Genomic DNA, 17223 nt, shown 5'->3' with positions numbered 1-17223 from the left:
ACTATAGAGTAGTGATAATGGGGGACTTCAACTATCCTAATATAGACTGGGATAGTAATAGTGTAAAGGGCAAAGAGGGGGAAGAATTTCTGAATTGTGTTCAGGAGAACTTCCTTGATCAGTATGTTTCTGGCCCAATGAGGAAGGAGGCATTGCTGGATTTGGTTCTGGGGAATGAGGTGGGTCAAGTGGAGCACGTGCCAGTGGGGGAACATTTAGGGAACAGCAATCATAGTATCATAAGGTTTAGATTAGTTATGGAAAAGGACAAGGAACAATTTAGAGTAAATTGGAGGAGGGCCAATTTCAGTGGGTTGAGAACTGATCTAGCCCAGGTAAATTGGAATCAAAGATTGGCAGGCAAAACTGTAATCGAACAATGGGCGGCCTTTAAAGAGGAGATGGTTCAGGTACAGTCTAGGTACATTCCCACGAGGGGGAAAGGTAGGATGACGAAAGAGATAGATAGTAAGATGAAGCAGAAAAAGGGGGCGTATGATAGATGTCAGGTTGATAATACAAGTGAGAACCAGACTCAATATAGAAAGCTCAGAGGGGAAGTGTAAAAGGTTATATGAGGGGCAAAGAGGGAGTATGAGAATAGACTGGCAACTAACATAAAATGGAATCCAAAAGTCTTCTATTGGCATATGAATAGTAAACGGGTAGTAAGGGGAGGGGTGGGGCCAATTAGGGACCAAAAAGGAAACTTACTTTGTTTTTCGGACTGGAGGGAGGTGTACAGTGGTGTTCCCCAGGGGTCGTTATTGGGACCACTGCTTTGCTTGATATATATTAATGACTTGGGTGTACAGGGCACAATTTCAAAATTTGCAGATGACACAAAACAGTGAGGAGGATAGTGATGGACTTCAAGAGGATATAGACAGGCTGGTGGAATGGGCGGACACGTGGCAGATGAAGTTTAACGCAGAAAAATGTGAAGTGATATATTTCGGTAGGAAGAATGAGGAGAGGCAATATAAACTAGAGGGCACAATTCTAAAAGGGAGTGCAGGAACAGAGAGATCTGGGGGTATATATGCACAAATGATTGAAATTGGCAGAGCAGGTTGAGAAAGCAGTTAAAAAAGCATATGGGATCCTGGGCTTTATAAATAGAGGCATAGAGTACAAAAACAAGGAAGTCATGATGAACCTTCATAAAACACTGGTTCGACCACAACAGGAGTGTCCAGTTCTGGGCACCGCACTTTAGGAAAAATGTGAAGGCTTTAGAGAGGGTGTGGAAAAGATTTACTAGAATGATTCCAGAGATGAGGGACTTTAGTTACGTGGATAGACTAGAGAAGCTGGGGTTGTTCTCCTTGGAACAGAGACGGTTGAAAGGAGGTTTGGTAGAGGAATTTAAAGGGTCTAGACAGAGTAGATAGAGAGAAACTGTTCCCATTGGGTCACGAACCGGAGGCCATAGATTTAAGGTGATTGTCAAAAGAACCAAAGGCGACATGAGGAAATACCTTTTTACACAGCGAGCGGTTAGGATCTGGAATGCACTGCCCGAGGTGATGGTGGAGGCAGATTCAATCGTGGCCTTCAAAAGGGAACTGGATAAATACCTGAAAGAAAAAAAATGTGCAGGGCTACGGGGAAAGGGCGGGGGGGAGTGGGGCCAGCTGGATCGCTCTTGCAGAGAGCCGGCGCGGACTCGACGGGCCGAACGGCCACCTTCCCTGCTGTAACCTTTCTATGATTCTAAAATAAAAATTGCGGGTAACTCAATGGATGGAGTCTGAGCGATGAATGTGAATCACTGGGGGGATGAGAGGGGATGAGGGGGGGGGCTTGTTGCCTAGCAACAGTGGGAGCAGGCCTCTGCCACTTGGTCCAGGTGGAGAGGGGCGGGGCTGGGGATGACGCAATCACGCACCGAAGCCGTGCGTCAGGTGCGGGGAGCAGCTCCCGTGGTGCAGCGCGGCGGCGGGAGTTTTGAATGCGGCGGGCGGCGGTTTGGGCGCGTGCGGCGGGCGGGAAGGCAGGCCCGGGGTAGCGGGGTGGGGAAAGGAAGGCCGGTGGCTGGGCCCGGGGAGGGGGAGGACGGATGGAGTTTTACGCGCTCCGTTCGCTCGCTGAGCCGCCCGACAGGTTATTCAGGTGAAATGCAGCGGGTGGGAGGTCAATGGGCCTCCCCCCCCCCCCCTTCTCCCTTCCCCCCCCCCCCCTCCCAAAAAAAACAAATCTTTAATTGGGTTTTTCTCACCACTTTTAAATCATGCACGCGGATGGAAAATTCACCTTATTTTTAATCCAGATAATCTCATCCATTCCTTGAAAAATGAGGCTCAGAATTAGTTGCATCTTGAACTAAATTGTAAATTAAACCTGGCTCCAGTCAGGGGGAGGAGTGCACTGTTATATTGGATGGAGCTGGTGTGTGGGTGCTGTGGTGATCAGGACAGTTTAAGCACCTAATACCTCAGTCTGGGGTGGAAGGTCCACTTTCCATTCTCTGCCCCACCCCTTATAATCCCAACAAAAGGCATCTGAGTCCTGTGAGGACATTCCTGGATTCTCCGATGGTTGCCCTACTATTCCATAACCCCCCCTCCTTCTTCCTATCCACCCTTTATCTCCCATTCCAATAGCAACGCCATTGAAAACCCAAACTCTGTGCCACCTGACAGCTATTTTCCGACCTCCCTCGTCTTCTCTCTTTTTAAAAATTCATTCTCGGGATGTGGGCATTGCTGACAAGGATGGCATTTATTGCCCATCCCTCGTTGCTCTTTGAGAAGGTGTTGGCGGGTTTACATCTTGAACATCTGCAGCCCGTTTTACGTCCGTGGTTTACGTCCGGTTTTCTCCTTGTTATTTTTTTGTAGCGGTTTTACACAACTGAGTGGTGCTTCAGAGGGCAGTAAAGAGTCGATCACAATGTGGGACTGGAGTCACATATAGGCCCAGACTGGGTATGGACGGCAGGGTTCCGTCCCCAAAAGGACTTAAGTGAACCAGTTGGGTTTTTACGACAATCCAACAGCTTCATGGTCACTTTTGCTGATACCAGCTTGTTATTTCCAGATTTTAAAAACTGAATTCAAATTTTCAAAGAGTCATGTTGGATTTCTCCTGTTCTTTTCTACCTTGGGGGGTTACCCAACGTGTTTGCTCCTCGTGCATGTTTCTGAATAAAGCGAGATGATGAGTGAAGGCTATACAGCCTTCCGTTGGGTCCAGTTTTAGACCAGCTCAGAGATTTGACTTGTTTCCCTTTCTGCCCCTCTTGCCTTGCAGCGAGCACAATGGTGCCCTCTTCCACTGCCAGTTGGCGCTGCCTCTACCAAAACAACTGGTTATTTTCGGTTTCGGGAACTGGAACATGTACACAGAGGAGACTTTTCTCTCGGTCGAGGTGTCGGTGAGCCCTGAAATAAAACCCCAGAGAATTGGAATGCTTTCCTCAGCAGTGAGGTGAGGTGCAGTGTGTTTGGCAGATGTTGCGATAGATATAGACTGAGTTTTCGTGCTTGAGTGTGTGAATGTCGATGGGTTGTGTTTGACTGTTCCTTACTGACTGTGCCACTGGAAATTACATAGTGTTACACAGAAATTACAGCACAGAAATAGGCCATTCGGCCCAACTGGTCCATGCCAGTGTTTATGTTCCACGTGAGCCTCCTCCCACCCCTCTTCATCTCACCCTATCAGCATATCCTTCTATTCATTTCTCCCTCATGTGTTTATCGAGCTTCCCCTTAAATGCATCTATGCTATTTGCCTCAACCACTCCATGTGGTAGCAAGTTCCACATTCTCAACACACTCTGGGTAAAGAAGTTTCTCCTGAATTCCTTATTGGATTTCTTAGTGACTATCTTATATTTATGATCCCTAGTTTTGGACTCCTCCAAAGTGGAAACATGTTCCCTACGTCTAAGGTTAGACCATAAGACCATAAGAGAGAGGAGCAGGAGTAGGCCATTCGGCCCCTCGAGCCTGCTCCGCCATTCAATCAGATCATGGCTGATCTGATTTTTACCTCAACTCCACTTGCCCGCTTTTTCCCCATATCCTTTGACTCCCTTGAACGGTAAAAGATAGATTTAGGACTGTTGTAAGGTAGTTCGTCACACTGATTGATCATGTAGGGCCTTCAGCGTAGGGTAGTGGAAGCAAAAACCCTGGAATTCCTTGAGGTAGTTGGATGCCATGAAAGAGCTATAGGAGTTTACAGCACAGAAAGACGCCATTCAGCCTGTTGTCTGTGCCGTGTTAATAAAGCAGCTGCTGGCCTCAATCTCATGATATATTGCCGGCTGTGTTTCCATTACTGCTTCTTGATGAGTTCCAATCAGTACTTTGTTTTGTCTGCTTTCGAGATTGCTAATAGCAGTCTCTGGTTCAAAGTGTAACATAGAACCAGCAGTGTGAAAGGGGGAGATTGCTTCAAGCCCTCGTGTTAACGCAGCTTCCGTATTCTCGCTTGAGTTTGGATGTAGTGTTCTGCTAGGCCCAAAGCTAAATTTTCAAGTTTTGCAATCGTGTTGAAATTGGGCATTGCATCGTGAGGGGAGGAGGGATTGGTGTAGAAATGGCTAAAGGCAACGTTGAAAGGGATCTGGTGGGGGAGGGGTAATGGATTCTGCAATTAACATGTCAACTCACCGTGAAGCAGCAATCCACAGAGACAATCAGACGCTGAGGTATATCTCTAGACCATTGCAGTATGCTGCACTGTCGTGGTAAAACTGCACAGTGCTCTGGTCAGGCCCACCTTGAGCGCCGCGTCCCGTTCTGGTCAGGCCCACCTTGAGCGTCCCGTCCCGTTCTGGTCAGGCCCACCTTGAGCGTCCCGTCCCGTTCTGGTCAGGCCCACCTTGAGCGCCGCGTCCCGTTCTGGTCAGGCCCACCTTGAGCGCCGCGTCCCGTTCTGGTCAGGCCCACCTTGAGCGCCGCGTCCCGTTCTGGTCAGGCCCACCTTGAGCGCCGCGTCCCGTTCTGGTCAGGCCCACCTTGAGCGTCCCGTCCCGTTCTGGTCAGGCCCACCTTGAGCGTCCCGTCCCGTTCTGGTCAGGCCCACCTTGAGCGTCCCGTCCCGTTCTGGTCAGGCCCACCTTGAGCGCCGCGTCCCGTTCTGGTCAGGCCCACCTTGAGCGCCGCGTCCCGTTCTGGTCAGGCCCACCTTGAGCGCCGCGTCCCGTTCTGGTCAGGCCCACCTTGAGCGCCGCGTCCCGTTCTGGTCAGGCCCACCTTGAGCGCCGCGTCCCGTTCTGGTCAGGCCCACCTTGAGCGCCGCGTCCCGTTCTGGTCAGGCCCACCTTGAGCGCCGCGTCCCGTTCTGGTCAGGCCCACCTTGAGCGCCGCGTCCCGTTCTGGTCAGGCCCACCTTGAGCGCCGCGTCCCGTTCTGGTCAGGCCCACCTTGAGCGCCGCGTCCCGTTCTGGTCAGGCCCACCTTGAGCGCCGCGTCCCGTTCTGGTCAGGCCCACCTTGAGCGCCGCGTCCCGTTCTGGTCAGGCCCACCTTGAGCGTCCCGTCCCGTTCTGGTCAGGCCCACCTTGAGCGCCGCGTCCCGTTCTGGTCAGGCCCACCTTGAGCGCCGCGTCCCGTTCTGGTCAGGCCCACCTTGAGCGTCCAGTCCCGTTCTGGTCAGGCCCACCTTGAGCGTCCAGTCCCGTTCTGGTCAGGCCCACCTTGAGCGTCCAGTCCCGTTCTGGTCAGGCCCACCTTGAGCGTCCAGTCCCGTTCTGGTCAGGCCCACCTTGAGCGTCCCGTCCCGTTCTGGTCAGGCCCACCTTGAGCGTCCCGTCCCGTTCTGGTCAGGCCCACCTTGAGCGTCCCGTCCCGTTCTGGTCAGGCCCACCTTGAGCGTCCCGTCCCGTTCTGGTCAGGCCCACCTTGAGCGCCGCGTCCCGTTCTGGTCATCGAGATGCAAAGGGAACTTTCATGCGATGCAGCCGGGGCGGAGTAGAGCACTGAAGCCGCTCCCTTGTGAAAGGAAAGATCAAAGAGGCAATACTGGCGAAAGTGGGGCTTGAAAGGAAGTGACTGGGAGGGGACCTTATGGAAGGTAACAAGCGATATCAATCAGGTAAATCTGGAGCAATACTTCAAGCTCTGACAATATACCGGAACATGGGGGACATTGGTTAGGTTAGGGGAGACCCAAGGAAGAACTTCACACAAAGAATAATCAACAGTTCGAATGACCTGGGTGTGAGGCAAAAACCTGAGGCCCATCCAGCTCGGTGATGTGATGGGAGCGCAGGGTTTTCTTTCTTCTGAATGGATGAGTTAAGATGGGCCAATGGGGCTCCTCATCTGTAGCTACCCTGTGACATTGGCCGACTCGGACACAACAACTTGCATTTATACAGCACCTTTAACGTGGTAAAATGTCCCAAGGCGCTTCATGCGTGTAATCAGACAAAATTTGACACCAAGCCACATATGGAGATGTTAGGACAGGTGTTTGGTCAAAGAGGTAGGTTTTAAGGAGCATCTTAAAGGAGGAGAGAGAGGTGGAGAGGTTTAGGGAGGGAATTTCAGAGCTTAGGGTCTAGGCAGCTGAAGGCACGGCTGCCAATGGTGGAGCGATGGAAATCGGGGAAGGGCACAAGGCCTGAATTGGAGGAGGGCAAAGATTCTCGAAGGGTTGTAGGGTTGGATGAGGTTATAGGGAGGGGTGAAGTCAATGAGGGATTTGACATGAGGATGAGAATTTTAAAATCGAGGCATTCCCGGACCGGGGGCCAATGTAGGTCAGCGAGTACAGGGGACCTGGTGCGAGTTAGGATATGGGCAGCAGAGTTTTGGAGGAGCTGAAGTTTATGGAGGGGGGAAGATGGGAGGCCGGCCAGGAGAACATTGGAATAGTTGAGTCTGGAGGTGATAAAGGCAGATGTCACTGGGTGGGTTTCTAGGCTGCTATCTTCTGTCCTGATTCACTGGGGTCTTGGTTCCCCCTCTCTAGGTGCCTGGTGTGGCAGGGAGACTGGAGGAGCGAGCTGACGGCAACTGGCACTGAGCAGGCGGAGAGAAGGGTCTGGGGGATGCTGTCTCTGATCCTCAATGGACAGGTAGGAGCCGGTGAGATTTGTGCAGTAATGATGAATAAAATTGTTGAAAACCTGTATATGAAAAAAAAAGGGCTGCATCTGGAAGGATAGGTTAATGTTTCCGGTTTGGCCCCATTGAATCTTAGAATCATAAAATCTTAAAGCACAGAAGGAGGCCATTTGGCCCGTCATGCCTGTGCCGGCTCTTTGAAAGAGCTGTCTAATTTATTCCTTCACCCCAGCTTTTTCCCCATAACCCAGTAAATGAGTCCTCTTCAAGTACACGTCCAATTGCCTTTTGAAAGTTCCTGTGGAATCTGCTTCCACCACCCTTTCAGATAATGTGTTCCAGATCTAAACAACCCATTGAGTGAAAAAAATTCTCCTCATTTCCCCTCTTGTTCTTTTGCCAATTATTTTAAATCTATGACCTCTGGTTACCGACCCACATGCCAGAGGAAAGAGTTTCTCCCTATTTGCTTTATCAAAATACCTCTATTAGGTCTCCCTTCTCTGCTCTAAGGAGAACAATCCCAGCTTCTCCAATCTCTCCACATAACTGAAGTCCCTCATCCCTGGTATCATCCTGGTAAACCTCCCCTACACCTGCCCTTCCCGCGCTGCCCTTCCTGTGCCCCTCTTTTGTAGGCGCTAATACTTGTGCAATTCTGTGGTTCATGTGAACCATAGACAGTGAATAGTATATTCTATTGTGAGAGGCGTCGCAGTGTAGTCTGATCCTGTCCCCACCTGATGTCCACTCATCAGCCTTGGCTCAGTAGTAGCACCGAACCCTAACCCCACATTCCCTCTCAGGTGGACATAAAAGATCCCATGGCACTATTTGAAGAGCAGGGGAGTTCTCCCCGGTGCACTGACCGATATTTATCCCCCAACCAACATCACTAGAGCAGATTATCTGGCCAATTATTTAATTGCTGTTTGTGGGATCTTGCTGCGTGAAAATTAGCTGTCGCGTTTCCCTACATTACAACAGTAACTACACTTCACAAAGTACTTCATTGGCTTTAAAGCGCTTTGGGATGTCCTGAGGTCGTGAAAGGCGCTATAGAAATGCAAGTTCTTTCTCACTTCACAATGTCCCTCCCAAATTGGAACTTAAATGGTGGCGCTCACTATTTTGTCGCGGATCGTCAGTGTCCTGTACGTGGAACTCCGAGTGATGAACCACTGGGCCAAACAGTGTTGCGTTCCGATTAACTGTGTTCTGTCTCTCAGCCCCTTGTCCAGTTGGCTTTCCCTCCTTCCCCATTAAATGCAACCAATGTGTTGTTTAACCTCCAGGCTGTTTGTGACTCAGTCAGCAAAATTCCCTAGGCTGGTAGTCTTGGGGCTTTAAATATAAATGGATTCCTTACTTGTTCTCTATCCCTTTAACAAAGGGAAAGCATTGAGGAGGCAGTGAAATGATATGGAATGGTGAATAAGTATCTGTCTTTTTCCCGGTTAGATGAAGAGGATGGGCTTCTCGAGCAGCACGCCTGTGGTGTCTGCTAAGGCACACTTAGCCCTGGACACTGCCCTGACAGATCTGATGGACGACATCTCCCCACTTTTTCCCAGTTTCCCTCCAGCTGTAAGTAAAGATTTCCCATGGAGGGATTGAGATCCGTGTGGGATTTACCCAAAGGAATGTGCAGTCAGAATTGATTCTCCCCCATTCAGCTTGTGCGTCCCATGCTTCCTGATTCCTGGTCCCCTTTACCCAAAGTTTGGGGGCAAAATTTCCCCTTTAATTTCCAATTATAGAAGTTCAAACTTTCTTCGAGAGAGAAGGTTAAGGAGGAGGTGTATAAAATATTAAATGGTATGTAAAAGGTGAACCCAAAATATTACTTTCAGGGCAGCAGGATCCGATTGGAACGTAGGTACAGGAGGAGGCCATTCAGCCCATCGAGCCTGTTCCACCATTCAGTTAGATCGTGGCTGACCAGCACTGCAGTAACATTCGCGCCAGGCAAATGGCAGGCAATGATCATCTCCAACAAGAGAGAGTCTAACCACCTTCCCTTGACATTCAATGGCATTACCATCACCGAATCCCCCACCCTCAACATCCCGGGGGTCACCATTGACCAGAAACTTAATTGGACCAGCCACATAAATAATGTGGTCACAAGAGCAGGTCAGAGGCTGGGTATTCTGCAGCGAGTGACTCACCTCCTGATTCCCCAAAGCCTTTCCACAATCTACAAGGCACAAGTCAGGAGTGTGATGGAATACTCTCCACTTGCTTGGATGAGTGCAGCTCCAACAACACTCAAGAAGCTTGACACCATCCAGGACAAAGCAGCCCGCTTGATTGGCACCCCATCCATCACCTTAAACATTCACTCCCTTCATCACTGGCGCACCGTGGCTGCAGTGTGTACCATCCACAGGATGCACTGCAGCAACTCGTCAAGGTTTCTTCGGCAGCACCTTCCAAACCCATGACCTCTACCACCTAGAAGGACAAGGGCAGCAGGCACATGGGAACAACACCACCTGCACGTTCCCTTCCAAGTCACACACCATCTTGGAAATATATCGCCATTCCTTCATCGTCGCTGGTTCAAAATCGTGGAACCCCCTTCCTAACAGCACTGTGGGAGAACCTTCACCACACGGACTGCAGCGGTTCAAGAAGGCGGCTCACCACCACCTTCTCGGGCAATTAGGGATGGGCAATAAATGCCGGCCTTGCCAGCGATGCCCACATCCCATGAACTAATTTAAAAAAAACCTCAACTCTATTTACTCACCTTTGCTCCATATCCTTGATACCAAACAAAAATCTATCAATCTCAGTCGTGAAAGCTCCAATTGACCCCCAGCATCCACAGCCTTTTGGGGGGAGGGGGAGGGGGTTCCAGATTTCTACTACCCTTTGTGTGAAAAAGTGCTCCCTGATTTCACTCCTGAATGGCCTCGATCAGATCACCTCTTAATCTTCTAAACTCAAGGGAATGCAAGACAAGTTTATGCAACCTGTCCTCATAATTTAATCCTTTATCATTCTGGTGAATCTGCGCTGTACCCCATCCAAGGCCAATATATCCTTCCTGAGATAACTACCATATTGTTGCCAGAAAAAACAGTAAGCCTGAGGATTTTAGAATTCAGCAAAGGAGGACCAAGAAATTGATAGAGGGAAAATAGAATATGAGAGTAAACTAGCGAGAAACATAAAAACGGACTGTAAAAGCTTCTATAGGTATGTAAAAAGGAAAAGACTGGCGAAGGCAAATGTGGGTCCCTTACAGACAGAGACAGGAGAATTTATAATGGGGAATAAGGAAGTAGCAGAGAAATTAAACACATACCTTGTGTCTGTCTTCATGGAAGAAGACACAAAAAGCCTCCCAGAAATACTAGAGAACCAAGGGTCTGGTGAGAATGAGGAACTGAAAGAAATTAGTATTAGTAAAAAAAAAATAGTACTAGAGAAATTAATGGGACTGAAAGTCGATAAATCCCAAGGACCTGATGATCTACATCCCAGGGTTTTGAAAGAGGTGGCGATAGAGATAGTGGATGCATTGGTTGTCATCTTCCAAAATTCTATAGATTCTGGAATGGTTCCTGCATATTGGAGGGTAGCAAATTTAACCCCACTATTTAAGAAAGGAGGGAGAAAGAAAACAGGGAACGACAGACCTGTTAGCCTGACGTCAGTATTAGGGAAAATGCTAGAATCTATTATAAAGGATGTGATAACAGGACACTTAGAAAATAATAATAGGATTTGGCAGTCAACATGGATTTATGAAAGGGAAATCATGTTTGACAAACTATTGGAGTTCTTTGAGGATGTAACCAGTAGATTAGATAAGGGGGAACCAGTGGATGTGGTGCATTTGGATTTTCAGAAGGCTTTCTGATAAGATTGGTGAGCAAAGTTAGAGCACATGGATTTGGAGGTAATATACTGGCATGGATTGAGAATTGGTTAACAGACAGAAAACAGAAGGTAGGAATAAACAGTTCTTTTTCGGGTTGGCAGACTGTGACTAGTGGGGTACCGCAGGGATCGATGCTTGGGCCCCAGCTATTCACAATCTATATCAATGATTTGGATGAGGGGACCAAATGTAATATTTCCAAGTTTGTTGATGACACAAAACTAGGTGCGAATGTGAGTTGTGAGGGGAATGCAAAGAGGCTTCAAGGGGATATCGACAGGCTAAGTGAGTGGGCAAAAACATGGCAGATGGACTACAATGTGAAAAAGTGTGAAGTTATCCACTTTGGTAGAAAAAACACAAATGCAGAGTATTTTTTAAATGGTGATAGATTGGGAAATGTTGATGTTCAAAGGGACCTGGGTGTCCTTGTACATGAGTCACTGAAAGCTAACATATGCAGGTGCAGCAAACAAATAGGAAGGCAAATGGTATGTTGGCCTTTATTACAAGAGGATTTGAGTACAGGAGTAAAGATGTCTTTCTGCAATTATATAGGGCCTTGGTGAGACCGCACCTGGAGTATTGTGTACAATTTTGGTCTCCTTACCTAAGAAAGGATATACTTGCCATAGAGGGAGTGCAACAAAGGTTCACCAGACTGATTCCTGGGATGGCGGGATTGTCATATGAGGAGAGATTGAGTAGACTCGGCCTGGTATTCTCTAGAGTTTAGAAGAACGAGAGGTGATCTCATTGAAACATACAAATTCTTACAGGGCTCGACAGGGTAGATGCAGGGAGGACGTTTCCCCTGGCTGGGGAGTCTAGAACCAGGGGTCACAGTCTCAGAATGAAGGGTAGGCCATTTAGGACTGAGATGAGGAGAAATTTCTTCACTCAGAAAGTGGTGAATGTTTGGAATTCTCTACCCAGAGGGCTGTGGAGGCTCAGTCATTGAGCACATTCAAAACAGAGATCAATAGATTTCTAGAGATTAAAGGCATCAAGGGATGTGGGGATGGTGCAGGAAAATGGTGTTGAGGTAGAAGATCAGCCATGATCTTGTTGAATGGTGGAGCAGGTTGGCCTACTCCTGCTCCTATTTCTTATGTTCTTATATCTTAAGGCCTTGCTGTTCTCTATTAATGTTCTGGACCTTCCAATCTCTCTCTGCTGTTCGAAGGCCTCTTGCCCTGTAAAGTGCTCTGAGGCATGTTTCTATGCAGCGAGCGCTACAGGAACGAGAGTTGTTAGCTACACCACCTTCTCCAATCTCCTATCGGATTTACGTAGTATGGTACAGCACAGAAGGAAGCCATTCGGCCCATCGTACCTGTGCCGGCCGAATGGCCTCCTTCAGTGCACTTTGCACTGCAATGTGTCTCTGATTGAACTCTTCCTCTCTTGGCTGGGTTATTTGTCAGTAAAACTATTGACCATTCTGCGCAGGGGTCGTGAACTCTCTGTGGCGGGGGGAGAGGGAGGAAATGCTGTTCGGTTCTGTGCTAACGACACTGTCCCTCCTGCAGCCTCACTTGAACAGCGCCCAGTCGGAGCAGGAGACGAGCCCAAGTTTAGACGCCATGAAGATTAACGCGGAGGCTTCCCGTCCCGCGGTGCCGTCCTTCACTCCGTCAAACGCTCTGGGCTCTTCCGATGCCCCCGTTGACGACCTGGACGAGGACGACGAGACAGGTGAAGCTTACGTTGCTCGTATTGGGTAAACGTTGCTGCGATGTGGTCAGTCAAAGGCCGCTTTTGTTCCACTCCTTGGAAAATAAAAGTCTAAACGGGGTAGAGGAGCAGAGGGATCTGGGGGTACAGATACACAAATCACTAAAAGTAGCGACACAGGATAATAAGGCCATAAAGAAAGCAAACCAAGCACTGGGGTTAATTTCCAGAGGGATAAAATTGAAAAGTTTTGTTAAATTTGTATAGAACCTTGGTTAGACTACACTTGGAGTACTGTGAACAGTTCTGGTCTCCATATTATAAAAAGGATATAGAGGCACTGGAGAAGGTGCAAAAAAGATTTAGAAGGATGATACCAGAAATGAGAGGATATATTTATCAGGAAAGATTGAACAGGCTGGGGCTCTTTTCTCTGGAAAAGAGAAGACTGAGGGGTGACCTGATAGAGGTCCTTAAGATTATGAAAGGGTTTGATCGAGAAGATGTTTCCACTTGTGGGGGAGACCAGAACTAGGGCCATAAATATAAGATAGTCACTAATAAATCCAATGGGGAATTCAGGAGAAACTTCTTCACCCAGAGAGTGATTAGAATGTGGAACTCGCTACCACAAGTAGTTGAGATGAATAGCATCGATGCATTTAAGGGGAAGCTGGATAAACACATGAGGGAGAAAGGAATAGAAGGATATGCTGATAGGGTGAGATGAAGTAGGGAGGCAGGAGCATAAACACCGGCATGGACCTACTGGGCCGCATGGGAGCATGTAACTGAATCGTACAGCTATAGAAGATAGCTCAAGTAAAGAAAATTAAAGGGTAATTTGATCGAGGTATTTAAGATGATTAAAGGATTTGGTAGGGTAGATAGAGAGAAACTATTTCCTCCGGTGGGGGAGTCCAGAACAAGGGGGCATGGGGAGGGTGGGTGGGGGGGTAGGTGGAATGTGGGAGGGAGTAGGGTGGGATGGGGAGTGAGGGAGGAGAGGGTGGGGGTGGAGGAGGGGGGGAGGGGGATTGGAGGGCTGGAAGTTCCCCCGAGTGAAGATCCATCTTCTGAATGTTCAGCGATGAGAAAGACTCTTGACATAGGGGGGAGGGGGTTTAATCTCTCAAATACTCCCGAGCAAGACCCCCTACCACAGAGGGGTTGGCTCAAGGTTTGGGGAGCTGGTTGACACGTTGCTATGTTGAGTGGCGTTGCCAGTATATTATGGGATGTGGAGATGAGTGTTGCTGTTAACTGATGTCTGTTTTTACACCAGGCTCTGGGTCGGATGTGAAGAGGCTGAGGGGTGAGTTAGCTCTGGCTGCAAGCACAAGACCAACCACTGCATCTTTCCTTCAACCCTGGGCCAGGGGAGGAGGAGGAATCAGCCAGGCTCCTAATGGCTATTCAGTCACTCCCTGCTGGAAACTGCACAAATGGAAAGCACCTTGTGCTGTATATTGCACAGAATAAAAGTTATTGTGTTGAGGACAGGATTGTGCTTGGCTGTGATGCTCTCCATAATTCAACAGCCTTCCAACACGCTACATCTAGGCTCACACAGTATAAATGGGCGGTGAGGGGTGATTTTAGCCAAGCAGGGAGTCGGTCTCCTCAGGTGAGCGTGGAAACAAACAAATGTGAGGTCATCCACTTTGGATCAAAAAAGGATAGAACAGGGTACTTTCTAAATGGTAAAAAGTTAAAAACAGTGGATGTCCAAAGGGACCTAGGGGTTCAGGTACATAAATCATTGAAGTGTCATGAACAGGTGCAGAAAATAATCAATAAGGCTAATGGAATGCTGGCCTTTATATCTAGAGTACAAGGGGGCAGAAGTTATGCTGCAGCTATACAAAACCCTGGTTAGACCGCACCTGGAGTACTGTGAGCAGTTCTGGGCACCGCACCTTCGGAAGGACATATTGGCCTTGGAGGGAGTGCAGCGTAGGTTTACTAGAATGATACCCGGACTTCAAGGATTAAGTTACGAGGAGAGATTACACAAATTGGGGTTGTATTCTCTGGAGTTTCGAAGGTTAAGAGGTGATCTGATCGAAGTTTATAAGATATTAAGGGGAACGGATAGGATGGATAGAGAGAAACTATTTCCGCTGGTTGGGGATTCTAGGAGTAGGGGGCACAGTCTAAAAATTAGAGCCAGACCTTTCAGGAGTGAGATTAGAAAACATTTCTACACACAAAGGGTTGTAGAAGTTTGGAACTGTCTTCCGCAAACGGCAATTGATACTAGCTCAATTGCTAAATTTAAATCTAAGATAGATAGCTTTTTGGCAACCAACGGTATTAAGGGATATGGGCCAAAGGCAGGTATATGGAGCTAGATCACAGATCAGCCATGATCTTATCAAATGGCGGAGCAGGCATAAGAGGTTGAATGGCCGACTCCTGTTCCTATGTTCCTATGAGTACGGGTTAGATACAGAATAAAACTCCCTCTACACTTTCCCATCAAACACCCCCAGGGCAGGTACAGCATGGGTTAGATACAGAGTAAAGCTCCCTCTACACTGTCCCATCAAACACTCCCAGGGCAGGTACAGGGTTAGATACAGAGTAAAGCTCCCTCTACACTGTCCCATCAAACACTCCCAGGGCAGGTACAGAGTAATTTTTTCGACCTTGGTGCTTTGCAGCTTGTCCGAGCCCACGCTGGGGTCACACTCTGTGTCTCAGTGATCCGGACACCGCCATTCTGATCGGAGGAGAGGGGAGACAGAAGAGCTACTGTAAGGATGGTCTGTGGAAACTTGAGATTGGTGAGTGAGATCAGGCTGGAGATTAACATCTGGAGATACTGTGTTCAGTTCTGAGCACCGCACCTTAGGAAATCAGTAAAAGCTAGTGGCCAGATACAAAGAGTAATTGAAAAGGCTAATGGCCTTTATCTGGAGGGCTGGAATACAAAGGGGAGGAAGTTATGCTTCAGTTGTACAGAGGTCTGATTAGACCCCATCTGGAGTACAGCGTTTAGTTCTGGGCACTGCCCCTCAGGAAGGAATTACTGGCCTTGGAGGGGGTGCAGCGCAGATTCATCAGAATGATACTGGGACTAAAAGGGTTAAATTACGAGGCCAGGATGTACAGACTAGGCTTGTATTCCCTCGAGTATAGAAGATTAAGATGTGATCTAATTGAGGTGTTCAAGATGATTAAAGGATTTGATAAACATAATTTAATAGGACAAAGTCAGCATGGCTTTACGAAGGGGAAGTCATGTCTGACAAATTTGCTTGAGTTCTTTGAGGACATAACGTACAGGGTGGATAAAGGGGAACCAGTGGATGTAGTGTATTTAGACTTCCAGAAGGCATTCGACAAGGTGCCACATAAAAGATTATTGCTCAAGATAAAGAATCACTGGATTGGGGGTAATATTCTGGCATGGGTGGAGGATTGGTTATCTAACAGGAAGCAGAGAGTTGGGATAAATGGTTCATTCTCGGACTGGCAACCAGTAGTCAGTGGTGTTCCGCAGGGGTCGGTGCTGGGTCCCCAACTCTTTACAATCTATATTAACGATTTGGAGGAGGGGACCGAGTATAACATATCAAAGTTTGCAGATGATACAAAGATGGGAGGGAAAGTGGAGAGTGAGGAGGACATAAAAAACCTACAAGGGGATATAGACAGGCTGGGTGAGTGGGCGGAGATTTGGCAGATGCAATACAATATTGGAAAATGTGAGGTTATGCACTTTGGCAGGAAAAATCAGAGAGCAAGTTATTATCATAATGGCGAGAAACTGGAAAGTACTGCAGTACAAAGGGATCTGGGGGTCCGAGTGCAAGAAAATCAAAAAGTTAGTATGCAGGTGCAGCAGGTGATCAAGAAGGCCAACGGAATGTTGGCTTTTATTGCTAGGGGGATAGAATATAAAAACAGGGAGGTATTGCTGCAGTTATATAAGGTATTGGTGAGACCGCACCTGGAATACTGCATACAGTTTTGGTGTCCATACTTAAGAAAAGACATACTTGCTCTCGAGGCAGTACAAAGAAGGTTCACTCGGTTAATCCCGGGGATGAGGGGGCGGACATATGAGGAGAGGTTGAGTAGATTGGGACTCTACTCATTGGAGTTCAGAAGAATGAGAGGCGATCTTATTGAAACATATAAGATTGTGAAGGGGCTTGATCGGGTGGATGCGGTAAGGATGTTCCCAAGGATGGGTGAAACTAGAACTAGGGGGCATAATCTTAGAATAAGGGGCTGCTCTTTCAAAACTGAGATGAGGAGAAACTTCTTCACTCAGAGGGTGGTGGGTCTGTGGAATTTGCTGCCCCAGGAAGCTGTGGAAGCTACATCATTAAATAAATTTAAAACAGAAATAGACAGTTTCCTAGAAGTAAAGGGAATTAGGGGTTACGGGGAGCGGGCAGGAAATTGGACATGAATTTAGATTTGAGGTTAGGATCAGATCAGCCATGATCTTATTGAATGGCGGAGCAGGCTCGAGGGGCCGATTGGCCTACTCCTGCTCCTATTTCTTATGTTCTTATAGGGTCGATCGAGAGAAACTATTTCCTCTGGTGGGGGGAGTCCAGAACAAGGGGGAATAATCTTAAAATTAGAGCTAGACCGTTCAGGGGTG

At 48.1% G+C, this 17223-nt stretch overlaps 1 protein-coding gene across 2 annotated transcripts in view; it reads left to right on the top strand.

The window, feature by feature from the left end:
- Positions 1-2050: 2050 nt before the first annotated feature.
- Positions 2051-17223, top strand: part of zgc:163014 (uncharacterized protein LOC100038766 homolog) — a 31672-nt gene continuing 16499 nt past the window's right edge. Inside the window, exons 1-7 of one of the 2 annotated variants that reach the window (XM_067992120.1) lie at positions 2051-2115; positions 3256-3432; positions 6933-7038; positions 8489-8614; positions 12455-12620; positions 13885-13914; positions 15266-15388. In XM_067992120.1, coding sequence (XP_067848221.1) covers positions 2063-2115; positions 3256-3432; positions 6933-7038; positions 8489-8614; positions 12455-12620; positions 13885-13914; positions 15266-15388 — 781 coding nt within the window. In that variant the 5' untranslated portion in view covers positions 2051-2062. The remainder of the gene's footprint in view (positions 2116-3255; positions 3433-6932; positions 7039-8488; positions 8615-12454; positions 12621-13884; positions 13915-15265; positions 15389-17223) is intronic. The other variant, XM_067992121.1, reaches the window with a different exon arrangement.

This window comes from Heptranchias perlo, chromosome 10 (genome assembly GCF_035084215.1).
Source record: "Heptranchias perlo isolate sHepPer1 chromosome 10, sHepPer1.hap1, whole genome shotgun sequence".
Taxonomy (NCBI): domain Eukaryota; kingdom Metazoa; phylum Chordata; class Chondrichthyes; order Hexanchiformes; family Hexanchidae; genus Heptranchias; species Heptranchias perlo.
Note: the sequence above shows the minus strand (reverse complement) of the source record. Positions and strands in the feature narration are given on the sequence as shown.